The sequence below is a fragment of the Camelus ferus genome, chromosome 13, assembly GCF_009834535.1.
Source record: "Camelus ferus isolate YT-003-E chromosome 13, BCGSAC_Cfer_1.0, whole genome shotgun sequence".
Taxonomy (NCBI): Eukaryota; Metazoa; Chordata; class Mammalia; order Artiodactyla; family Camelidae; genus Camelus; species Camelus ferus.
In genome coordinates, this window is record NC_045708.1 from 22,903,575 (window position 1) to 22,930,530 (window position 26,956).

At 36.3% G+C, this 26,956-nt stretch overlaps 1 protein-coding gene across 10 annotated transcripts in view; it reads left to right on the forward strand.

Annotated features, from left to right (window-relative positions):
* The first annotated feature begins 85 nt into the window (after positions 1-85).
* S100PBP (S100P binding protein) overlaps positions 86-26,956 on the forward strand; it is a 30,678-nt gene continuing 3,807 nt past the window's right edge. Inside the window, exons 1-7 of one of the 10 annotated variants that reach the window (XM_032495830.1) lie at positions 122-247; positions 3,435-3,565; positions 5,832-5,974; positions 6,681-7,528; positions 8,191-8,282; positions 9,522-9,625; positions 26,252-26,339. In XM_032495830.1, coding sequence (XP_032351721.1) covers positions 5,950-5,974; positions 6,681-7,528; positions 8,191-8,282; positions 9,522-9,625; positions 26,252-26,339 — 1,157 coding nt within the window. In that variant the 5' untranslated portion in view covers positions 122-247; positions 3,435-3,565; positions 5,832-5,949. Of the gene's footprint in view, positions 248-272; positions 1,063-3,169; positions 3,212-3,434; positions 3,566-5,831; positions 5,975-6,680; positions 7,529-8,190; positions 8,283-9,521; positions 9,626-12,792; positions 12,824-26,251; positions 26,340-26,956 lie in introns of those variants that run through there. The other 9 variants (XM_032495835.1, XM_032495833.1, XM_032495831.1 and 6 more) reach the window with 9 other exon arrangements.

Here is a 26,956-nt window from a genome sequence, read left to right on the forward strand (position 1 = left end):
ATGAGATGAAAAGGGGTGGAGCCAGTAGGAGGGGTAGGCGGTGCGGAGGGCGGGGTTGTGGCGCCTACGCGGGGCGCAACCCTCCGAGAGGCGGGGCGGCTTCCTGCCAATCACTGACTGTTTGCCCTCCCCCTGGCGATTGCCCGGCTGCCTCGGGGTGGAGAAAGTCGGGGAGGGGGCTCTAAAATGGCGCAGGGGGCGGAGTGAGGCGCAGCTGTTCACCTAAGCTTCGACCCGGCTTCTGGAGGTGAATAGCCGAAGGGACGAGGGGGTCGGCGTTCCTCGGCTGGGAGGGGGATGGGGCCTCCTGTTGCTTTTCCAGAGGGTCGCGCACACCGTTGGCCCCGCTGAGGGGTTGAGAGGCCCTCGCCCTGCTGGGAGAAGGCTCTTTCTCGTTACTGAGGTGATGGCGGCGGGAGGGGGGAGTGTCTCTGCCCCCACCTCCACGTCGGCAGGCGATAGATGCTCCTCACCTTGCCGAGGCAAAGGGAGGCGGTCTGGTTACCTGAAAGGGGGGAGCGACGTTAGTGCTCCTAGCCCAGTGGGAGTTGCGGGGTGGAGATGGAGGTGGATGTGGGGGGATGCCTCTGCCCCCTACACCAGGGCGGGGGAGGGTGTTGCCAGGCAGAAGATCGCGGTCTTTCTGGCCGCGCCTTACGGGCGGGGGAGGAAGAGGCTGACCCGCTCACGGGGAAGGCGGGGGCCTGGTCCAGCGGAGGTGTGGGTGGGCGGCCATCCGAAGGGTGAGGCCTGCCAGGGGGGCGTTTTGGCCCCTGCTGGCTGAAGGGTGGGGAGCCAACCCCGCGCTTCTCCCGCCTTCCGCGGGGAGGCGGGAATTCTCCATCTTTTTGGAGGAGGGGAGCGGGAGGAGGGAAGTACGAAGGCCATGCCCCGAGGGTGATGCGTGCCGCGGCCGTAGTACTTCTAAAGGAGAGCTGGAGGAGGCCGAGCCGTATCCCACAAAGGGTGGACTGGGCCTCCCCTCTTTCCTCCTAACTCTCGAGAGCCGGAGGCGCCACCAGTTCCTTCCTGGGTAGGAGGGCAGGCAATTGGTACCTCAAGGTGGGTCCTGGAGACGGAGTGATTGAATTGCCCGCCGGCTGTCCCAACTTGATTTCCAGTTTCTTGTGGATTTGTGAGAGGCTCCAGGCTTTAGCAAAACCTGTCTAAATCATTTCAAAAACATTTTTTTTTAAAGGAAACCTGTTGCTGTAGCTGAGTAATATTTGGTTTCTATGCCCATGTGGGAGGAGAGTCCTGGCACTCTTAGCCAAGTGAAACGTAACTTAAAGCATAGATTTCCCGCCCCGGGTTGTTTATCTGTCTTGCAATGTTCACAGTTACTTCAAAGGAAGTTGCAGAATTCTTACGGATAGTTTCAGTTCACTTTGATTTTGTTTAAACGTTTGCCCGTTTTATGGAGTGATCAAGTCTCCTGAGTGCCTTTGGTGCTGTGTGTCACCCAGGTATATAAGAAAGATTTGAAATCAAAGGCTAATGGGGAGGTCTCTGGAAATAATCCTTGCCCTTACCTGTCAGATCCAACTTAGTAATGGTCTTGGTTTTAGAGCCCTGAAAGATATGGGGTTGTGTCTAAATAAAATAAGGCTTTGTGCTTTAAGGCAGTAGGTTTTCTTAGGTATGATAAAAATAGAAAGGAAACCAGTTTCTGAGGTTGCAACCAGGAGGTTAGAGAACAGAGCGAGGGGGTGGTAAACTGAAGTGTGAAGAAGGGGGTGGACAGGTGAGTGAAACGTGGAAGGACAGAATAGGGTCACAGAAGGGATGGGGAGCAGAAGAATTAAGAGATAGACTTGGGAGAAGGGAAGAATATTTTTCCCTTAAGAATAAAGAGATCTTGATATTTTAGATCACTACAAAGCAAATGCCAAGAAAGGAAAGTGATGGTAGAATGGCAGAGAAGTACTAAGACTGTCTCATGGAACTTCACTTTAGCACTTCAGTTTTAGGGGTTTTTTTCTCTGTTGCAAGTTCATTAAATATCAACTTTCATTAGTATAAGGCTTTTAGGTTTAGAGTGTTTTCATAAACATCCCCTCATTTGATCCTCATGATAATCTATTTGAAGTTAACAGTGAGTAACAATCCCCCATTTTTCAGATAGAAGTTCTCATCTGTACTGAGATTCAGAGACTTCAAGTGAATTACGGAAGTCTGTGAATTTTAGTCTAGTGCCTCTCTATACAAAATACTTCGTTAACCACAGATTTGCAGAATTTGCCTGATATTTCAAATGTCCATACAGCCACGTGCTCAATCAATTTAGTGTGACAAGATGGTTGACAATATGCTGGGTTAAATTACAAGAGATTGTAGCATACTGGATAATTTCCCAACAGGCAAGGACCAGGGCAAGTTTCCTATCTGTTTAGCTCTCTTTTCCTACCATTCCTATGCTTCCCTTAAGACTGTCTCTTTAGATGTCGGGAAGGTGATGATGATGGGGTAAAATAATAACTATAGCCACTACTTTTTTAGCTTTTACATTGTGCCTGTAGCATACTAAGTGCCTTATGTTCATGAACTCACTTAGTTCTTGCAACATCCTTATGAGGTAGGTACTGTGATGGTCCTTATTTTACAGGGGAGGAGATTTGAAACTTCAGAGTGTAATCATTGTATCTTTCCCTACTGACTTCTTAATTTTAAAATGTTTTTATTATTAAATATTTCAAGCATATAAAGTTACAGGAAGTAACATAATAATGAATACCGTTATACCCACCACCCAGCTTTATCTTATGTTGCCATTTTTGTTTTAGGTCTTATTAGTGTTTTTTAAAGAAATAAAGCATTACAGATAGAATTGAAGCTATTCATGCCCCTTTACCATTCCTCTTCCCTCCCCACCACCACAGGCAACTTCATTCTAAATTTGATGTTTTATTCCTGTGCATGTTTTTATAATTTAATGGCAATATGTATGTATCCATACACAATTTATGTTATAGTTTCTTTAACAAATAAATTGCAAGGGAAAAAAAGATGGGGAGTCTATAGATTAAAATACTCACAAGACATATCAGCCGATTGCAATGTATGGACGATATTTGGATATTGAGTTTTTTAATTTAAAAAAATGACATTTATGAAATAACTGGAAATCTGAGCCATATATTCTGTGATAAGGAATTCTTGTTATTTACAGATGAAATGATGTGAAGCCTGAGATTTGCTTCAGAATAATACGGTAAAGGGGGCAGTGGATGGGGCAAGATTAGCTGTGGGTTGATAGTTGTTGGGGCTAGATGGTGGGTATGTGGTGATTCATTATACTATTATGTTATTTTTGTATATGTTTTAAATTATTATAAAAAGTTTTTTTTTAATGAGGAAATAAGATTGTGAAGAGAATGATTTGTGCAAGTTAAAAATTATGTACGTGGTATTTTTTTTGCATGATTTGCTTCTAGACCTGTTGGAACCTTCATTGAGAGAAGCTCAGAAGAGCCATCTCTGTGCCTCTGGATGTCATATGGCATAGGAATTGATGCTTTCAGTGGTTGTGAAGAAAATTGGTCCTGTTGCATAGTAAAGTTTGCAAGTAATGATATTTTTCTTCCAGTGAGATTTGGCCGCATTCAAGAGTACTTCTCGTTCTTCCATTCCATCTGGGAAATCAGGAGAAGCCTGTGCATTATAAAGTGGCTTAAATTATTTTTGCTAAGGGACTTTTGCGTTCTTTGTTGTCTGCATCCTTCATAATATATTAGGGAGTGTACTGAATTTAGAAGGCTCTGCCATTTGCTGACCGACTCTGGGCAAGTCTGTCACAAGGGTGGTAGAAAAAATAGAAGAGAAGACATTGCTTTTGAAATTAGACTTTGGTTTAGATCCTTTTCTAGCATAGCTGCTCTGTATACTTGGTTAGGTTACTGAATACCTCTGAACTTTAGTTTCCCAAGAGTGAAAAATCTATTGAACTCTTCATTTGAACAAGCAAGTGTTTGGACTAAACCTTTTGGAAGGAGTTGGATAGTTGCCCAAGTGGCTCAGAAAGAGCTTCTCAGAAATGTGGCTGCTTAATCCCAGTGCCTGTGATTCTTGTGCTTGACAACCACATACTTGAAAAAAACTTTTCCAGAAGTAAACTTATTTTTTTCTACTGTTGCCTAAAGAATAACTTTACTCTATAAAATAAACTAGTCACTGGGCAGAGAAATTAATTTTCACTTCACAGGGAACCTGCTTCAGTGCCTAGAACTCCCTCACAACAATTGCAGGAATATTGGTAAAATAAGATTTAAAAAAAAATAATAGCATAGCAGCACTAAGTTAAATATAACAGAAAACTTTTTTTTTTTTTGATAAGATCTGTGTTACAGAGTTATATTGAGGGATTAGAGTTCTAAAACGTATCTTACAGTGCCTAGTTTATAATAAGTACTTAATATTTCTTCCCTTTCTGTCCCACCTCATTTCTAAGATGAGCAAATCTTTTTTTTTTAACTTACACCCCCCAGTTTTATTGAGGTATAATTGCCATATAACATTGTATTAGTTTAAAGTGTGCAGCATAATGATTTGATATATGTACAAGATGCAAAATGATTGCCACAGTAAGTTTAATAAATATACATCACTTCCATAGTTAGAAATTCTTTTCTAGTGGTGAGAACTTTTAAGATGTCTCTCAGCAACTTTAAAATAAAACATACAGTTTTGCTAACTATAGTCACCATGCTATACATTACTTAGGTCCCTTCTAATTCTAAAATTCTGTAATCCTTGCCATTTCTTTCTAACGCTTTCTCTAGTACTTTATTGTCTATGCCATTTTGTATTTTCTCATATTGGTGCATAACTTATAGTGTTGTTTCCCTGGGAAGATTATATATTCTTTGAGGGTGGAAACCAAATCTTTATTTCTTAGAAAACGTATAGAGACATAAAATCTAATGCAGGGCTGTGTGATGATGATAGTAGCTCAGAAAATGTTTTTCGAAAGAATGCATGAACCAAAGCTAAAATTCAGGGTGTGGTATGGAAGGAAGTGGGGTGGGGGGAAATTCACAGTTAAAAGGCTACAAAAATTTTTCCATATTATTGAGTTCAGTGTTTATTAAGTGTTTCTTACAGCTTCTCAGATGTTGACATGTGATATATGAGTATCAACTTTTTATCACCTTTCCCATCTAGAAAATAATTAGAGATTAGGACTATCATCAGCTATCTAAGCACTAGGTTTTAATTATACAAGTAATATGCAGATATTCAAGTAAAAAAGTAAAATACTGGAGTGTCCCCTTGTCCTCTCTGAACTCCCTTCCCCCCTGCAGGTTGTAACAGCCATCAATTTTGTATTGTATTGATTGAGACCTGTTCTTTGTATTTATATATGTGTTGAAAACAAGACTTTTGTATGTATGGTCATGATTACAACTTTTAGACCTTGATGGAATCTTAGACTATCACCTAAATTCCATTCTCCATCCCTTCCCCATTTTATAAAAGAGGAACAAGTACAGATGGTTGAGGCTTGCCCAAATTATTGCAGCTGGTTGGTGACAGAACCAGGACTACAACCCAGGTCTTTGGACTCCCAAGCCTGTATTCATCTTACTGGAGCAAATGATATTCTTAAGAAAGTATAAATTATTGGGAGGAACAAAAGTAGTTCCTTAGTTGCATAATTTTTCCTCTAAAGATTTTTCTTTGATGTTCTTGACTCAAAATCCAACTTTCTGGTATTTAAAAAAAAAATCAAGATCAAAATTAATAGATGGAACACCTTAAAGCATAATGCAGTTGACTTTGTAATTAGAGTTGAAAGTGATGAGAAGATCCTCTAATTTTCTTTGTGCCTGCAGGAAGGTGGGAGTCAATCATTTTGACAAGTCTCCCGAAAGGAACATCTAACAGGAGCTGAAACCTTTTCCATTTGGTCTCGTGGCAAAGGCAGAGATCACGCCAGCAGCTCCACACAGTATGGAAGACAATTCTTTATCTTCTTGTATGGTTAAAGTTTTTTTTTTTAATTTCAAAAGTAATACATGTTTGTTTTTTTAAAAAGTATAAACTGTGGAAGTCTACATTTTGCATATATATTTCTTTTGTTTGTATGTTGTAGATATTATTCCATGATAGTATATACAAATCTACTTCTTTGTGTTTTTAAATAGTTGTAAAGTGTTCCACAGCATGAATGTACCATGATTTTACTGGAGCAATCTGGTGATGGACATTTAGGTGGTTTCTGATATTTGGATGTTATGAATAATTCTCCTTTGAACATCCTTGTAAATGTATCCATGTACCTTTGTATAATTACTTCTGCAGGATAAATTTCCAGAAGTAAGATTGCTGGGTCAAATGCTACTGCCCAAATTACTCTCCAAAACTATTATGCTGACTTATACTCTCACTGATAGTCATCTTTATCATCTTTAGTGAGGGTCTTTGTTTTTCATATTCTCACCAAACTAGATTATTGTGTCATTTTAAGTTTTACCACTTTGATAGGAAAAAAAAAAATCCCATTGTTCTGATGAATATTTCCATGATTCTGGTAAGGTTAAATACCTTAAAACTGTTTTTCATGTTACAAGTCACAGTGCAAAGAATTTGAAACACTTAGACACTACCACTCTTTAGAGCAGATTGGCGTTGGTGTGCGTGTATTTCCTATTCATGAGTGAAACTGCCTCTTGTTTCTCCAGATATGACGTGCTCACTAGTGCCCTCTAAACAATCTTCTGGTACCTCTCTCTTGCCTAAAGACAATGCCCCATTTTCTTGGGGTTCCTTGGATGAGGATGGACTGGATGACTCCCTGCTGGAGCTGTCTGATGGAGAAGATGATGGCCATTTCAGTTTCACGGAGGAAGAGATTCAGGAGCTCTTAAAGGATGATGACCTATCAAATGAGCACTTGTCTTGGGGAGGAAAGTTGCTTAAAGATGACAGCAGGAATGTTGAGAAGGAAGGGAGGAATGAAATTCTACTTGATGCTCCCCAAGAGGAAAAATCATTGTACAGCTTGGGACCAGTAGCTGAGACCCCTGGCCTCTTCAAACTACCTCAACTAAGTACATCAGTTGGTCATGGACCAACTCCTACAAAACCATTGAATAGACGCTTTGCACTAGAAAATAATCTTATAAAAATAACAATTGTTGCACCATTTGATCCAACAGTTTGTGATGCTGTACTTGATAAGGACAAGACTGATACATCCAAAGACATTGGAAAACCCTCCTCCCTTGGAGAAGAGTTGAGAGAAGATGAGCTTAGCCCAAATGAGAGCACACTTTGCACAGAATCTGAAGGGATCGGCCCCAGTAACTCTGTCTATGATAGGCCCCCACTCCCTTCTTCAAACAATAACTTTCAACAAACTGTCTCCAATAAAAATATGTCTGACAGTAAGAAACCTGCACTTCTCAGATTCTCTCAAATCTTGGACCATTCAGAGACTTCTTCTAATATAGGGTCATCATGGAGAAATGGATCACATAAATCAAGTTGTGAAATGAGGTTTCCAGTTGTTTCCAGTTCATCAAACAAAGTAAGTATATTTTTCAAAGTGAAGAGAGGAATAAAATATTTTCATTCAGAAGCTGTATAGCAGAGATTTGTATCAGATAAATTGGAATTTGAATACTGACGAGCACTGTGACCCTAGGCAACTTATTTAGCCTCTCTGTTTCCTTACAATTCCTTTATATCTATAAATTGGAGTAAATATTACTTTATATTTTATACTATATAGTATAGTAAAGGTTAATGAATATATTTACAGTAACTGGTACATATTATTAAACATTGAATAAACTAAGATGATGATGATTTTACTATTTTTCCTTTCTTTGGGTTTTGGCCTACGTCTCAATCTTTGGTTGCCATGCTATACATATTAGATAAACCAGCTCTGAGTCAGCCACTGAAGAGCTGAAAAATCTTGGGCAGTTTACCTAACCTCTTTGAGCCTGATTCCCAATCTGCCAAATAGGTATAATAATCCATACCACTTAAGGTTTCTTTTTTTGTCCCCTGCCCTTGAGATTACCGTCACTGTTTCATTTAAAGCACGCATCTTAGTGCCTGGTACACAGTAAGGCTCAAGAATGTGCCTATGTAGACTTTAGTTCAAGAATATTTCCAAAAGTAATGTTTTCAGTTGTTTTCTAAGGGCCATCTTTACTTCTTCATTCCTTATGCTCTGAAAAGAAGCAGGATGTTCCTGACAAGGATTCTGGGAAGCTGAAAGTCCGTGAGAAAAGACTAGGCAAAGTCATTCCTGTTCTACAAGCCAAAACAAGGTATAGTGAAATATTTTGGTTTCTGTTGGCTCTCTTTGGTTGCTTTCTTCCTCTTCTAAGTTTGTCCTTAATGTGGGGGAAAAACTGTAGCCAAGAGTAAGCATACTTCGAAGTTCTGGGACTATCAATAACTGTCAAATATTAACAAGTCAAATACTCTCTGACCTCTGTTTCTTTGTCAATAAAATGAGGCTGATGATGCCTTCTCTGCTGCCTCACAAGGTTATTTTGAAGAGTAAAAAAAAAATTAGTGAAACCACTATATAAATGTAAGATTTTTTTTCCCTGTGTGTGTGTAAGCCTGGTCACAGATACGATAGAAAGTTAGAATAATTTTAACAAAAATGTTAAACATAACTATGTAAAAATCATTTAGTCATCTCTCCCAACTTGCATATAACTGTCCTTAGGGAAAAAATTTTATAGAGGTTGCAGATTTGGGTCACCTTTTCAGTTGGTTCTCTTGTTGCTAGAAGATGGCAGTGTCTCTTTATGGGCCTTTCCAATTAACAAAGCTGTTTTTTTAGGTTGAGACAGATTAGCTTCCTTACAATGACTTTTTTTTTAAAGTTTTGATAACATACTAAATTTATTCTGCTTAAAATTTTTTCAATATTACAAATAAGGCTAAGGTCCCCTTTGACTACCACCCCCAATTCCAGTTTTCTGGGGTTTTTTTTGTTTTTTGCGTTTTTTTTTCCTTATATTTTGTTTACTTGAGGGAACTTTGTGAATTGCTTACAATGAAAATTGTACCAAAGTACACAAGTCAGGCTGCTTGGAACAGTAATAAATAAACTTTCTCATCCACAGACTCCTCCGTACAGTGTAATCAGTATGAGCAAGGGCCAGAAATCGTTATTGTCAAGGTCACCAATGTTTTAATTGCCAGATCCAGCTGGTTCTTTCTGGTTTTTACCTTATTCAGTTTTTCTGAAGCTCTGTGAAGTTAGCTATTTCCTGACTAACCTTGAATTACTCTACAAATGCTTTCTTTCTATATGGAGTAGATTGTCTTCATTTTGCTATGCCTTGTTAATAGGAGGATGTATCTATTTCTTCTTTTTTCTCTCAACTCCATACTTGATTTCAACTTCTTACTACATGACTAACACTTTCTTTTGCCTCTGAGTTAGTTGTTGTGACCTGTCTACAGTATGTGAATTCTCTGTCAAAGAAAGCACTATACTCATGGTTCTAATGATTGTTTTTCTTCCTTCTGGTTTTATTTTGTTCAAGGACTCATGTTTCAACGTTTTCACCGTCAGATCTAGAAGAGCAGAAGCAAAGTTATCTCAGGAATGTTATCGCTCATATAGAAGACCCAGTGGATTCTAACCAAGGTAACATGGTAACCAAAGAATAGCATGTGAAAAGATGCAATGGGACTTTTTCCCCCAGTGTAATATAGCTTAAACTGGGAGAGTGTCTTGAATTATCTTAAGTTGGTGAGAAAGATAATTTCCTTACCCAAAGATTTTTCACTTAAAGGGACTGCCTGATCCAGATAATCCTTAAAGTGGTCTGGGTAGCCAATATTAGGGGGATGGTCCAAGGAGACTCATGCCAGTACATGAAGTGTGTCTCCTGAATGGTAAAGGCTATAACCAAAAGCTAGGGATGTTTTTTGCCTGAAAAATAGAAGTAGATGACCAGGCACTGCTTAGTAATCATTAGTTTTTCATTTGGGATTATTTTCCCTGTTGCCTTCAGCATTTAAATGTAAAAAGTAGGCATTTCAAATGCCATCTTGCATCTTGGCATCTGAATAAAAGCTCTTGAAAGACTTTGATTACCTTCCAGATCCTTCAGTCTGAGTTCTCCCTAGTTCATTAAAAGCTATTGCAAACCAAAATGGCTAGATTCTTTCTCCATCCCTCAGGAGACTATAGACCATGTTATCATTCATCCTGAACTATTGGCTGATGGGATAACTCCCAAAGGGAAAAACTCGTGAGCTGTACTGAAAGTAAAGAGGTTAGAAAATACTGATAAAAGAATTCGTTCTCATAAAAATCACTCCATATTCTGTCATCTTTAGCTTCTGTCTCTATTCATTCAGCAAAACTTTCAGTGGTGCTCGGTTTGAAGATTAGGGATTGGAAACGTAAGCAGGAGTAAGGTAGAGACTTGGATCCCTGGGAACTGATAGTCCAGAGAGGAAAAGATAATTACACTGCAATATTGACTAGTGCTCTAGTAGAATTATGTTATAAAGTGCAGTAGGAGCAGGGAAGGAGCCCTTCTGTTTGCATTTGGGCAGAGCAGAAGATGGGGACGGAGGATGCCTTTGACAGGCTCCACAGAGATAATTTAGTTCACTTACTCTGAGATCTATTGTAAATCAGTAGGGAGAGTTTTAGAAGAATTTTTGGCCAAAGATTGAAGGAGAACTCCCCTTTCTTTGACAAATTTTGAATTATTTAGTAATTTTTTTCTTTTTTGTTGTATAAGGCTATGAATGAAGGGTTTAGAACTCTTAGATATCAGCCAGGTTTTTATTCCATGTCCTTTTTTCTTTTTCTTTTTGGTCAAAGATTTCATTAAGCAATCAGATGCTACTCATACTGATTGCTCAGGCCTCTGCTTGTGAGATCTCTTTGCTTGAACTATTTTAAAGGTCTTGTGGAACTAGACACACTCTCCCCCTGCTCCCACCCCCGCTGTCATTGGAGGGGCAAATTAAAAGAAGTTTGTCTATATTCAACCTCTGTGGAAGAGATTTGATCATTGCTTTCCCTGTGTAAGGTGACTTACTTTCTTTTATATACTAGGCAGTTGACACAGATGATACCTGGTCACATTTTCCTTTCTCATTTGGGACATTTAGAAAAGAAAATTTCACAAGATAAGCATTGAGTAGCTGCTCATATTTCTGCATCTTTTCTAATCCCTTCCTCATTCAGCAGTCCCTCTTCAATTTTCTCACAACAATCTGTATCCCATAAGAAACAGCTAGAATAACTAGTGTAGAGAAAAGTCAGCCTACTTTAGTGGTTGGGAGAACAAAGTCTGGTCTAGAGTTAACTCTGGGTTCTTATCCTAGCACTATTGCTTACTGGCTTGTGACCTTGAGCCAGTATGAAATTGGTTTTCTCATTTATAAAGTGGAGATAATAATGAGGCTTAGTTTATGTGAAAATTATACATGTTAGTAGTTTAATGCATAGAACAGTACCTAACCATAGCAATTAACATTTATTGAATTATTTAGTATTAGCAAGAAAGTGTATCTTCTCATACTGAAGTTTTTATAGGTGAAATACTTTAATGTCAGATGTTTGTTTTTAAATCTAAAAACAAAACAAAACAAAAAATCCCAACCTGGAAAATTAGAGAAAACAGCCTTACAAAAATACTGTTAATGAAGCTGAGTGATGGGTATTAAGGGACCGGGAAGCTCATTTTACTATCCCCTACTTTTGTGTATATTTGAAAATTTCCATAATAAAAGTGCATCTTTTAGGGGATTCCTTTTTGGCATCTAAGAATTTTCAACATTACCAATTACTCTAAAAATGTTATAGGCCTTGCTCCTGCCTTCCAGGAACCCAGTGTGATACTAAGTTGTGTGTCACTTTCCACTGCCCAGCATTCATACATCCAAAACTTAAAGATATTTTATACCATATTGCAGGGGGAATGTGGGCATATTCTTCCTCTCGCTCTTTATATATGAATTCACAGGGCAGCCAGAAGCATTGTGCTTCCTGTCTTTCTTTTTGAGATGTTTAGTGCTATTTACCTTGGAAAAGTATAACTTTTCAGGTTCCTTATTAGACACAGAAATTAATAGAGGGCATGTTCAAAATTAGTTTCTGTCAATTTAGTTTGAACCCTCTCCATTAAGTTAATCATCTTTCATTTTATCAATAATGTGTATATTTTTAATACAGAATACAATATTGTAAATCATCCTTCAACTGCATCATTCTAATATAATCTCTTTTTGGTTTAGTGCCACATGGGTCTTTAATAGCATTTACAAAGAAGTACCAACCACTTTCTTCCTGACATCCCACCTAAGAGAAAACTTTATATGGGATTGTAAGTTGTTAGAGTAGAAAAGGACCATTAAGATCTTCTCATTAATCGCCTAACATATCAGTCTGTTCTGTGTATCTTTGCCAAATGACTATTCAGCTTTTCCTTAGAGTTCTAATAGTGCAAACCTCATTACCTCATAAAGCAGGCCATTCATTTTTTAGAAAATTCTCATTGTTGAGCGTTAGTCCTTACACTGAGCCAAACTCTGCTTGCTTGTAGTTTCTAGTGGTAGTTCCTAGTTCTGCCCTCTAAGATCACAAAAAATAACTACTCTCTTCCATTTACTTAATGTATTTTAAGGACCTTTCCATGTTAAAGATCTCAAATTAAGGTTTTTAATTAATACAGAGTATCATAATTTATTACTTCATCTTGGATAATTAGGCTATGTCCATTTTCATTAATAATGCTGCAGTGAACGTTCTGGTCCATAAATGTTTATGTACAACTCTTATTTCTGTAGGATGAATGCCTAGAAGTGGAATTGCTGGGTAAAGTATATAAACATTTTTAAAACTTTGTTACATGTTTCCAGATTGTCCTGCCCCCAAAAAATTGTATTAATTTTTGTCACCAATTTGATAGGTAAATTTTAACATTTTGTTTTAATAATTAGGTTAACCATTTCTCATGTTTATTGGCAATTTATATTTAATCATAATTTCTTAAAATTATCTATTATCTAATCTATATTCCAATTTCCTCAGTTTTCCCAAAAATGTCTTCTTGTGAATTGTTCAAACAGGATCTAGTCAAGGTTCATGTGTTACTTATTGTCTCCTTAGTCTCTCTTAATCTAGGTCACTCGTTTTGTAGATTGTCCCACATTCTGAATTGTGTCTTACTGTTTCCTTGTGGTGGTGTTTAACTTGTTCTTCCACCCCCTGTATTTCCTGTAAACTGGAAGTTGGGTCTGGAGGAGGTGTGAGATTCAGATTAAGCATTTTTTGCTGGAATAATTCATAAGTACCATTGTATATTCATCCTGTATCAAATTAGGAAGCAGCACCTAATGACAGATTGTTCTACTAATAGTCATGCTAGGTTTGATCACTTTGTTAAAATGTTAACTGCCACATTTCCATTGGAAGGTACATTTTCCCCTTTGTAATTAGTAAATCATCTGCGGGGTGATGCCTTGGTATCATATGAATATCATGTTCCACAACAATTGTTCACCTAATGGTTTGAGCATTCATTGATGATCTTTGCCTTAATCAGCCATCACACAGAGTTGTGTAGAAAATGTTCATTTTCTAAATCATTTTTTCTATAATTATTAGCTAGCATTTTTGTATAAACATTTTAATGTTTTTATTATCACAATTACCTCATGAATTAAAAATCAATATGTTCTAATCAATTATAGGTCATTATTCTTTTTGATGCTCAATTTGTCCCACACTTAACCAATGAGAATTCCTTCATGTGGTCCCCTGTCTTCTGACATGACCCCATTCATCTATTTTTTTTTTAAATTGTGATTAAAGAAAAAAAGTAACAAAATTTGCCATCTTAGCCATTTTAAGTATACAGTTCAGTAGTACGTTTATTCACATTGTTGTGAAAAAGATCTCTAGAACTCTTTTATCTTACAAATCTCAAACTCTACCCATTAAAAAATAACTAGAAATAACTAGCCTTCCCCCACTTATCCTGCAGAAGCCCCTGATAACCACCATTCTACTTTCTGTTTCTATGAATTTGACTACTTTAGATACCTCATAAATGTGGAGTCATACAGTTGCTTGTCTTTCTGTGACTGGTTTATTTCACTTAGTATAATGTCCTCAAGGTTCGTCCAAGGTATAGCTTGCGCCAGAATTTCTTTCCTTCTTATGACTGAATAATATTCCATTGTATGTATATACCACATTTTGTGTATTTATTCCTCCCGCAGCGAACATTTGAGTTGCTTCCATTTCTTGGCTATTGTGAATAATGCTGCTGTGAATATGGGTATGCAGATATCTCTTTGAGACCCTGCTTTCAATTCTTTTGAATATGTACCCAGAAGTGGGATTGCTGGGTCATATTGTAGTTCTATTTTTAATTTTTTGAGGAACCTCCGTACTGTTTAACATAGTGCACTATTTTACAATCTCACCAATAGTGCATAAATGTTTCAGTTTCTCTACATCCCCATGGATGCTTGTTATTTTCTGTTTTCTGGTAGTAGCTATCCAAATGATTGTTAGATTAGTATTCATTGCTTGTATTACAACTAAGTAAATATTGTTCACTGCAAAGCCAGGTAGTATTGTACTATCGCTTCATTTTTCTTTCTTGAATTATTTGTTTTTCTGAAGTTGTTAATTACCTCATTTTTTTTAAAACTGCAAATGAATTTATCTTTAATTTTTTTTACAAATGTGACTTACATCCCTATCAATGTTCCCTCTTCCACCCCCCCACCCCCACAGAATGCTCAGTAACATATCCAGTAATCTATCAATTCATTTTTTATTTTTTTTCTGGAGACCTTCCTAGAGCCTTCTGTTCTTTTGCTCCAATCTGTACTGCTTGTTCTCCAGACCTGCTACAGAGCTATCATCCCTTTGCTCTCCTGGTTTAAATCTTGTTTCCTAGATTCCATTTCTTCCTCTTTCTTGATCTGTGTCTCAGTGGAGCACATCCTCTGAGAATTTCTAAGTAAGGGTGCACAGGAGATAAATTTTGGGAGCTCCTCCATATCTGAAAATGTCTTTATTCTGTCTTCATACTTGACTGATGATTTGATAGAGAATTCTAAATTGAAAAGTCATTTTTCCTCAGAACTTTGAAGGCTTGCATCTAGTGTTGCTGTTAAGAAGTCTGGTTTGAGTTTAATTTTTATTCTTCGATATGTGTCTTTTTCTCTCTGAAAGTTCTTAAAGTTTTATCTGTCCATTGCATTCTGATAATTTGTACCAATTATTGAGATCTTAGTGCAGGTCTTTCTTTTTCTTTTTCCTTCCATTCTTTATACTAGATACTCAGTGGGCCTTTTTAATTTGGATATATATCTCTCGGTTCTGAGAATTTATTATGTTAATTGATGATTGTTTCCTCCCTGTATAATCTATTCTCTAAGAAATTCCTAATAGTTAGACATTGAACTTTCAAGAATTGATCTTCTAAGTCTGTTATCTTTTCTTTCCTTTTTCTGCCTCTGTCTCTTTCTGTTTTCTATTCTTTTGAATTTTTTATTTTTACATTTACGATTTCTAAGAGTTCTTTTCTGTTTTATTCCCTTTTCTTACCATGTTCTTATTTTATGAATTAATTTCTTATTTCTCAAGATTTTTTCTTCTTATGAGTTACTAAAATAAAATAAACTGCACAAGTTTTCCAAGTATACAATTTGTTGAATTTTGACATATAGAAATGCCCATGAAACTATCACTACAATTAAGATAAACATACTATAACATCCAAAAGTTTCTTTTGTAATTCTTCCTCCTGCCTTTCCTTGCCCCCTCCAGTCCCTGAGCAACCACTGATCTGCTGTCACTATAGATTAGTTTATAATTTCTAGAGTTCTATAAAAATGGAATTACATAGTATATACTCTTTTTGAGCCTGGCTGCTTTCTCAAAAGATAAATACTTTGAAATTCATCATTTTCTTGGAAGTTTATTCCTTTTATTGCTGAGTAATATTCCATTATGCAGATATAACACATTTTGTTTATCCATTCACCTATTGATGAGCATTTGGATTATTTCCAATTTTTGGCTATTTAAATAAAGCTGTTATGAACATTCATGTACATATCTTTGTATGGATATGCTTTCATTTCTCTTGAGTAACTATCTAAGAGTAAAATGACTGGGTCATATAGTAAGTATATGTTTAACTTTTTAAGAAACTATCAAACTGTCTTCCAAAGTGGTGGTACCATTTTATATATCCACCAACAGTGTATGAATTTCAATTACTCTCATCCTTACTAAGATTGTTCATTGCTAGTATATAGAAATTCAATTGATTTTTGAACATTGATCTTATATTGTACAGCCTTGCTAAATTCACTTACTAATTTTAGTACCTATTTTGAAGATTCTAGTTTCTACATATATGATCATGTCATCAGCAGATGCACTTGCTTGTTCATTTCCAATTTGGATGCCTTTTATTTACTTTTCTTGCCCTATTGCACTGACTAGAAGCTCCAGTACAATGTTGAATACAAGTAATACAAGTAACTTGTTGCTGATCTTAGGAGGAAAATATTTGGTCTTTCACCATTAACTATTATGTTAGCTGTATGTTTCTTTTGGATACCCTTTATCAACTTGAGGACATTTCCTCATATTTATAATTTGGTTAGAGTTTTTATTAAGAGATGGCTATTAAAAAAAAAAGAGACGGCTATTGGGTTTTATTAAATACTTTCTCTGCATCTATTGAGATAATCATATAGTGTTAGAGAATTATTTGATTTTCTAATGTTAAACTAATCTTACATTCCTGGTCTCATGCATTCTGCACTTGGTCTTAAAGTATTATCCTTGTAATAATGTGTTGGGTTGATTTGCTAAAATTTTGTTATAAATCTATCTTCACAAGAGACAATGGTCTGTACTTTTCTTCTAATCTTTTTGTGTGGTCTTGGTATCAGAGTAATGATGGCCTCACAGAATGAACTGGGAAGTATTCCCGCCTCTTCAATTTTCTGGAAGAATTTGTATAGAATTAGTATCTTTTGGGGTGAGCTTTGGTCATTTTTCAAAGAATTTGTTTATTTCATCTAAGTTGTTAAATTTATTGATATACAGTCAATAATATTCCCTTATTGTCCTTTTGTATAGTATCTGTGATGATCTTTCCAATTTTTAGTATTAATTTGTGTTTTCCGTTTTCTTCTAATTAGTCTGGAAAAAACTTTATCAACATTATTATTCTTAAAAAACAGCTTTTGTTTCATTGATTTCTCTGTTTCATTAATTTCTATTCTGATATTTATTACTTCCTTTTTCTGCTTGCTTTGAGTTTCATTTGCTCTTTTGTAGTTTTTTAAATGGTTGCTAAGATCATTGATTTAAGACTTCTAATTTAGTGAGGGAGAAAGAGGAGATAAACTCACCCTGCTATGTTTATCTGGAAGTATGCCTTAACTTTTTTTCTTTTTTTAAATCAGCTTTATTGTGGTATGCTTTACATGCAATACATTTTGGTGAATTTTAACAGATGTATGCACTTGTGAGATAATATAACTATCAAGATTGATAGAACATTCCCACCACCCCCAAAATTTCCCTTGTGCTCTAACCCAGTCAGTCTGTCCTTGGCCTGACTCCAGCTCTGGGAAAGCACTGATTTCTTTTTGGTCATTATAGATAAGTCTTTTCTAGAATTTCATATAAATGGAACCAGCAGTAGTTGCTCTTTTGTGTTTGATTTCTTTTACTTGGAGTAATTTCTTTAAATAGGCATCCATGTTGTTACATGTGTTAGTAGTTCTGTGCTTATACTTGCTGAATTTTTCTTTGTATGAATATACCAGTTTGGTCATTTGTTGATGGACATTTCTGTTTCTAGATTTTGGCTTTTATGAATAAAGCATCTTTGAACATTCATATATGGGTTTCTCTGTGAACATGTGTTTTCATTTCTCTAGGTTAAATAATCAGGGGTGGAACTGCTGAGTCAAAAACCATTCTCTGGGGGGGGAGGGTATAGCTCAGTAGCAGAATGCATGCTTAGCATGCACAAGGTCCCAGGTTCAATCCCCAGTACCTCCATTAAAATAAATAAATAAAAACCTAATTACCTCCCCCACCCAAAGAAAAAAAAGTTCTCCAAAGCGATTATACTGTTTTATGGTCTTTGTAAGGCAAAGGCTTAGGTTCTTTTTCCTCCACCTTTGCCCCCCACCTCATATGGATATCTAGTTGTCCTAGCACCATTTGTTGAAAAGATTATCCTTTCCATGGGGTTTATTTCTGAATTCTCTATTCCATTGATATGTGTTTTTCCTTATGTCAGCATTATACTGTCTTGATTATAGTATACCTGTTGGGTATTTCACTGGGATGTGTTGACTATAGAACAGTTTGGAGAAAGTTGACATCATAACTTAGTAATTGAGTCTTCCAATCCATGAACAGGATATATTTCTCCATTTATTTCTTTCTTTCTCAGTAGGTTTTGGTACAGATTGTGTATGAATTTTGTTAAATTCATTCATAAGTATCTTACGCTTTTTCATGGTGGTTGCAAATGAAAAATTTTAGTTTTCAGTTTCCAGCTGGTCATTGCTAGCATATAGATATACAATTGATTTTTTATGTTGATATCTTGTCCTATAACCATGCTAAATTTTTCTATTACTTTTGGAACTTTTTGATAGATTCCTTAGAAGTTTCTATGTTAACATGATATTATATGCAAATAAGGGCAGTTTATTTCTTCCCAATCTATAAGCCTTTTATTTCTTGTCTTTCAGTGCTGGCTGGGCCTCTAGTACATTAAGTGTGATATTAGATGTAGATTTATCATGGATACCCTTTATGACGGGAGGAGGTTCCCCTTGTATTTGTAGTTTGGTAGGAGTTTTTATCGTGAATGAATGATCGATTTTATCAAGTGAATTTTCTGCATTTGGGCCATATGGTGTTTCTCCTTTATTCTGTAATATGGTGTATTACATTTATTGATTTTTTTTTTTTTTCCTGTTAGGCCAACTTGCATTCCTGGGATAAACTCACTAGTCTTGGTGAATTATCCTTTAGTCAATTTGTAATATTTTTAATGGTTTTTTTGTCTTGTTCATACAGGAATATTGGTCTTTAATTTTTCTTGTATAAATTGTCCACCTCTGGTTGAAGTGTCATGCTGATGCTGGCTTTATAAAATTAGTTAGAAATTGTTTTCTCCTTTGTTTTTTTAATTTGTGCAGAATTGGTATTGTTTGTTCCTTTAAATGTTTGATAGAATTTATCAATAAAATTATCTGAGCCTGGAGTTTTCTTTTTGGTGGAGTTCTTCACTATAGATGTAATAGATATAGGGCTTTTCAGGATTTCTTTATGTTCTTGAGTCCATTTAGGTGATTTGGGTCTTACAAGGAATTTGTCCATTTTATCTAAGTTGATTAATTTATTGACATAAAATTATTCATAATATTTCCTTATTATTCCTTTAATTACTATAAGACCTGTACTGATGTTCAGTGTTTCATTTCTAATATTGGTAATTTGTCTTTTTTCCTTAAACAAATCTAATTAAAGGTTTATCAATTTTATTAATTTTTTCCCCAGAGTAAGTTCTTAGTTTCTTATTTCTATACTGTTTTTGGCTGTTTTCTTTTCACTTTATTATGTCTTTTCCACTTACTTTGGGTTTAATTTGCTCTTGTTCTGTAGCTTTTTAATATGGAAGCTTAGATCACTGATTTGAGATTTTTCTAATTTCTGTAAGCATTTAAAGTCTCAGATTTCCCTTTAAGTGCTGCTTAGCTGCATCTCATAAATTTTGATATGTTATTTTTCATTTTAATTTTGTTCAAAGCAATTTCTAATGTCCCTTGTGATTTCTTCTTTGGCCTATGGATTATTTAAAGTGTGTTGCATGATTTCCTAATATTTGGGAGTATTTTGCTATCTTTCTATTATTTATGTCTAGTTTAGTTCTGTTGTAGTCAGAGAATATACTTGGTGTGATTACAGTCCTTTTAAATATACTGAGGCTTACTTTATAGGCCAGCATATGTTGTTATAGTGGTGAATGTTCAGTGTGTCCTTGAAAACATACATTCTGATGTTGGTGGAGTGTTCTATAAATTTCAGTGAGGTTTTGTTGGTTGATGGTGATGTTCAATTCTTATCCTTACAGATTGTCTTATTAAAAGAGAAGTATTCATATCTCCAACTCTAGTTGTAGATTGTAGATTTTTCTGTTCCTCCTTTCAATTCTATTATTTTTGCCTCATGTATTTCAAAACTCTGCCATTGGATGCATAAACGTTTATGGAGATTATGTCCTTGTGATAAATTGACCCCTTTATCATTATGAACTGTCTCTTTTTACTGTTACTCTTTGTTTAGGAGTCTAATTTGTCTGATATTAATATAGCCATTCCAGCTTTCTTTTGACTTATGTTTGCGTATTTTTTTCATCCGTTCACTTTTAACCTATCCATATCTTTATTTTTAAAGTGGATGTCTTGTAGACAGCATATAGTTGGGTCTTGCTTTTTTCCTTCCAGTCTCACAATCTGCCTTTTAATTTGCATGTTAGTCCAGTCACATGTAATGAAATTATCAGTATGATTGGATTTAAGTCTACCATCTTACTAGTTGTTTTCTATTTGTCTACCTGTTCTTTGTTTCTTCTTTCATCTTTTCCCTTTTTTTTGAGTATTTTTTAGTATTCCACTATCTCCATGCTTGACTTATTATTGCCTGTACCTCTTTTATTTTCATTGGTTGTTCCAGGGTAGTAGTTCTCAAAATTTTTGGTCTCAGGATTCATTTGCCCTCTTACAGTTTATTCATTCTCTTAAAAATTGAGGACCTCAAAGTGTGTGGGTTATATCTATACCCAACCATATTAAAAGTTATAACTGATAAATTATTAAAATATTTATTAGTATATTTTAAGACAATAAATTCATTGCATATTAGCATAATGTTTTTATTAAAATAACTATTTTTCAAAACAAAACCAAAACTTTAGGGAGAGGAATTTACTAATTTACATTTTTTTAAAGTCTGGCTTAATAAAGGACTACCAGATTCTCATATGTGGTTCTGTATTCCATATGATATCATGTAGCCTCTTGAAAACTCCACAGTACACTTTTGAGAGGATGCAAGTAATAAAAACAAGTAACATCTTCATGTTGTTTTGAGAATAATTTTGACCATGTGAAGCCTCAGAAGAGTGTTGAGGACTCCCAGGGATCCTGGGACATACTTTGAGAACTGTCACTCTAGTTTACTCTATAGATCTTTAACTTTAATCAGTCTACCTTCAAATAACATACCGCTTAACATAAAATATAAGGCCCTAACAACAGTGCTCTTCCAAATCGCCATTTTTTTGTTTTTATTCCCACATTTCACATATACATATATTTTAAAGTCTTTAATACATTATTGCTTTTATAATACATTATATCTTTTAAAGACTTTTTTAATGAGAAAAGGCCTTTTATGTTTACTCACATATTTACCATTTCCAGTGTTCCTGATTCCTTTTCATCTCATATTTTCTTCTTTCCTCATAAACTCCTTTTAGTTTCTTACAGCACAAGTCTGCTGGTGAAGTCTCTATGCTTTTGTTTACTAATTTACGAAATGTTTGTTTTGCCTTCATTAAAAAAAAAAACTTTTAATTTTGAAAAATTATAGACTCAAGTTTCAAGGGTTACCTCAGTTGTTTCCCTTCCCTTAGGGATCACAATTCTAAGAAGTCTGAAAACAGTTGTTTCATACATTTTTGCCCAGTCTCTAGTTGTTTACAATGGAGGTAAGCCATTCATTATGATTAGAAGTGGAAGTCTGCTTTTTTACTGAAGATCATAAACAGCAATGGTTGTGTAAATTCTGATTCTGCAATTGCCATTACTGTTCAGGACATTCATATATCACTCAGTATCCTCTATATAATATAACAGTTCAGAAATGAGTTATGTAATAATTTTTGTTTCTTTTGTTTTTTGCCTTGTATGCACAGAAAGTTAATCAAGGTTTATACTAGATCATCGCAGTTTGTTGACCTAAAGTTGACACATTTGCATTCTTGCTTTCTACTTAATTTTTTTCCTTTTTATTCCTACTTTTATCAATCTGTAGAAGCAGTAGCCTCTATTCCTGTAGCACATTATTCTCTTTCCTTCTCTCTTCATCCCCTCTCCTGTATTAGGTATTTTTTGATTGCATTGAATAGAGATATTGTGATTGCCTTTAAGTAACTGAGTTTAAGGATTTACAGGAAAAGATGAAGATTGGAGGCTCAACAGCATAGCTAGGCCTCACAGTAAAAAGAGTCAGCCGTAGAGCCAGGCCCCCTCAGAAATGGGGGCCTTTGTTCCCTATTCAATAGGTTTTCCCCAGCTGAGCTAGTGGTTCTGATACTCCTAGTCATCTGTCTCTATGACTAGTGCTTCTGCTGCTCTCAGTCAGCAATCTCAAGTGTCCGTTCTCTCCTAGAGCCCTGCCTGTGTGTGTGATTCTCTCTCTTGTTCTCATTACTAAAGTTCACATTCACATTCCAAAGGAGAGTATCTGACTGATTCACTTAATCACCTCTTGGTGCCAGGCCAGCTGTTAGGTCATTAGCCAGTGGAGAGTTTCCCTGTTCTTGGGTCATGTGGTACAAAGTGAAGTGATGTATAAAACCTGTCAGAGGTCCATTGGCATAGCAAGCACTCAGCATTATCTCCTCCTTTAGAAAAACTGATTCACTTTTAAGCTACTAAGGAGAGTTATTAGGCCAAATTTTCTCCCAAATCAGTCAGCTACATATTTCTAGATTATGGTTTATATGAAGTGATCTCATTCCTGAAATGTTGAGGGTTTTTTTCCCTCTTAATCTCATCCCTAGCCACAAAATAAAGGACTATCTTCACCACCTTTTAGCCACAACTTAAAATAAATCCATGGTACTGATTGTTGGTCCAAGAAAGCCCATCTGTTAAAACTATGAAGAGAAGAGAAAATTCAGATATTTCCATTCTTGTTAGCATCTCTAAATTTGGAGGAAGAAGAGATTGAAGCTATGAGCTGAAATAAGGTTTTTGGATTAATAGCCCCACATGGGTTTAAATCCTGGCTTTCCCATTTACTAGATGATAGATAGATGAGTATCTTTTCTAAGCTTCAGTTTATTCGTGAATAAAATGGAGATTATAGTATTTGCCTCATGTGATTGTTACGATTAAATGATAGGATACATGCAAAGCAGTTAGTAAAATGCCTGGCATATAATAAATGCTTAATAAATATTAGCTCCCATTATCTCTAGATCATTAAGCCTTATTAATAATAAAGGTTACCCTGGTACATCAGTAAGTTCTTTGTGCTAATGAAAACTAACACTTCTTGGTGTATTAGCTGAGACCTAATTATTGAGCCTTTGTTTACTCAGCGCTGTGCTAGGTACTAACTGGGTATACAAGAGATATTGCAGTGTGATTCTTGCTTTCTAATTCCTACAATGAAATATCAGTCCTAGAACATTTTTAAGGAAACTCAACCCTAGGATGGTATTGTATTGTTGGAATTTAGGCTCGGTCACTATCTATGTGACCTTGAGCCAGTTACTTCTCTGTGCCTCAGTTTCTTCATCTGTAAAATGCGGGAAATACCTAATAGGGTTGTTGTAAGGAATGTGTAACGAGTTAATATATGTAAAGCACATCGGATAGTGCCTGATAAATGCATGATAAATACTATAGGTAAGTTGCTGCTGCTAGATTATGACTCCTAGCAGTTGAATACTTGAAGGCTCTTTGGGACTAATTGATCAGTTTTTTCTTCTTTTGGTTTAAAGTGAATAGGTTTTTTTGTAGGAAGTTTATAGTATATCTTTAGTCTCCATTGTCAGGATAGTTTTACTGAATCTAGGTGGTAAGAGATGAGTGAGCTGAAGGACATGGTCTGCAGATAATCTTGTTCCATTTTGAGACTGGACGCTGGACTTTTCATATCTCACCAGCCCTCCTTTGGTGATGCTTTAGCAGGAAAAGTGTATCTTGAAATTATTACAAAGCTCATTTCCGCCCCACAACTGAGATGTCATTTTTGTGGGAGCTAGAGGGAGTGGGGCACGAGTGACATGAAAGTATGGTAAAGGAGAGACAGTTTGAATAGAGAGCTTCGATTTTAGCTAAAATCAAACAGGCAAGGGATTTTCTAATCAAAAGCTATTTCCCTCTTAAAGGGAAAACTAATTTCTGATTTGTATTTCCTTCTCAAGAAGTAAAATTAATGTTTTATTTCCAGATTAGTGAGATTGACCATCTTTTTATTATGTTTATTGATTACTTATATTACTTTTGTGAATTACCTATTCATGTCCTTGACTTCTTTTATTTGATTTGTTTGATGAGACTTATTTTTGTAGAATAAGAACATTAAACCCTTGCAACTGTGTTTCAGATATATTTTTCATTTTCTCAGTTGTCTTTTGCCCTTGGTTGTGCTTTTTTCTTTTAACTGCATAGAAACTTTTAATATAATAAATCTATAACTTATGCCTGAAAAGTGTCATCTCATTATGGTTAGAGAATTTCTGCTGAGTGTTATAAAACATGTCATAGTTTTTGTGTAGACTGATCCATTTAAGAAGCATTTATTTTCTTACAAACAAATGAATGATTTGCACAGGATTTTGAAAAGTCTTTGTAAACTAATATTGTCCTGAGGCTGTAACACTATTATAACAGTAGCTACCATTTACTGCACACTGCCTGTGTGCCAGGCAGTATGCCACGTCTTTTATGTACTATATTCCTCATACTCAACTTCAACCTAAATATTATTATTATTCACATGTCATAGATAAGTGGAATGATTTGCTCAGGGTCACAGAACTAGTTAGCGGCTAGATTGGAATTTTAACCCAAGTCTGCCTTACCTCCAAAATATATACTTTTTCCCTACAAACTTTGGGTTCTTGGGGCTTCAAATAAATTAAATTGGTCCTAAAAGTAAATATATTTTACCAGAACTTGAAAAGATAGCCTGTAGCCTAGTTAGATGACTCTTAGTTCCTGAGGGTAGATGAGGTAATGAGAAGTATGTAAACCAGCTGAAAGAAAGGTCTCCACTGTCTAGGGCAGTGGTTTTCAGAGTGTGGTTCCCAGACCAGCAGCAGCAGCATCACTTGGGCGTTTGTTAAAAAAGCAAGTTCTCAGGTCCCACTCCACACCTATGGAATCAGAAACTGGGGTTGGGGCCTAGCAACCTGTTTTATACCGCCAGCTGATTATGATGCATGTTAAAATTTGAGAGCCACTGGTCCAGGGAAATTATTTTATTCTCTCTAACCATAATTTTTGCTTTTGTGAGCTTCAGCCTAAGTCTTAGCCTGTAAGTGCAAAATAACCATTAGAAGCAAAATAGCAAATATAAGCCAAAAAAAAAAGCAAATAGTAGCAAAAGCATGGAATCAAACAGGAGCCAGTTTTGAATCCAGTTTGATAAGTGTTGAAGGCAGGTTTACCTCCCTGAGCCACAGTTTCCTGTCTCTAAAACAATGTCAATAAACTGTATCTCCATACAAGATATTTTTTCAGAATTAGTAAGATAATATGTAAAGTGCCTTGCACCTTGCCAGGCTCCCAGGCATTTGAGAAATTGCCTCCAGTGATTTTTCTTAAGCAGAAAGCCCCCACCTGCCTTCTGTTCTCAACTTCTATTGTTTCTTGAATGTATTTTGCTGTCTTGTGTCTCTGCACCTTTGTATTAGCTATTTCTCTTGGACAGCCTCACTTCCCACCCCTTCACCTCACTAATTCCTATACCTCCTTTAGAGTCCTGCTTATGATTTACTTCCCCTGGAGAGAGCATTCTCCGACCCTCACTTCCCAGTCTCTGTGCTCACCATAACAGCATGTATTTCTCCTGTCGCTGCCCTTACCACAACTTTTGGAATTGCCTGTCTCCTGTATAAACTACATTGAGGGCAGGTACGGTGTCTTATCTGCACCGTATTGTAGAGACCAGTAAAGTTCCTCTTACATTGTAGGACCTAATAAATGTTGAATGAATGAATAGTGGCTGTCATTATTGCTCCTTCATCATCATCATCATCTGAGAGCAAGCTTCCCTCTCTGGCTTATAGTTTTTGTGCTGACTACTTGTGGTAATCATAAACAGTATTTAAGACCAATGCCTGTTTTCTCTTTCCATGAAAGCACACATTTTGACTTAGGCTGATGTGGTAGTTCGCTGAGCTGCTTCCTAACCACTGATCCCTCTGTATCACAGGTACCTTGGGGGAGCTGTGTGCCTTGATGGATCAGGTTCATCACATGCATAACCAAAAATGGCAGCATCCTTCGGACCTCACCAGGCGGTGAGTGGGTGATTAGAAGGAGGAGGAAAAGGGTGGAATTTGGCTGCAGGAGAAACGTGGTAGGGTTGGGGGTTGTAATTGTTGTTTAATTCTGGAAATGGAAAAAGAATTGATGTAGTATGATGGAATAAGAGTTGGACTGAAATTCAGGAAACCTGGGTTCTAAGTGCTTTGTATTTTGTAACTACCTGTATGATTTTGATCTAATCAAGTCACTTCTCTGGTCCTCACAACAATAAAGTTAAGATATTGGACTAACTGATGTCAAAGGGCTTTTCTAGTCCTGACATCTTCTGGATTCTTGATGCAGTGTAGTTTTAGATTTACTCAGCTGCTTTGATCCAATTACTCATCTGTAGCTCCTTTCTCTCTCACTCCATAGCCAGCCTTTTAGCAAATCCTATAAGCTCTACATATATCCAAATAAAATACATCCAAAACATGACCACTTCTCAATCATTTTCACCTGGATTGTTGCAAGTCTCCTAAATGGTCTCCCTGGTTCTGCCTTTGCCTGTCTACTGTTCTCAACTCAGAAGCCAAAGGGATTCTTTTAAAGTATAAGTCAGATTCTCTTCTTTGTTCAGAATCTTCCAGTGGCTTCCCATCTCCATGAT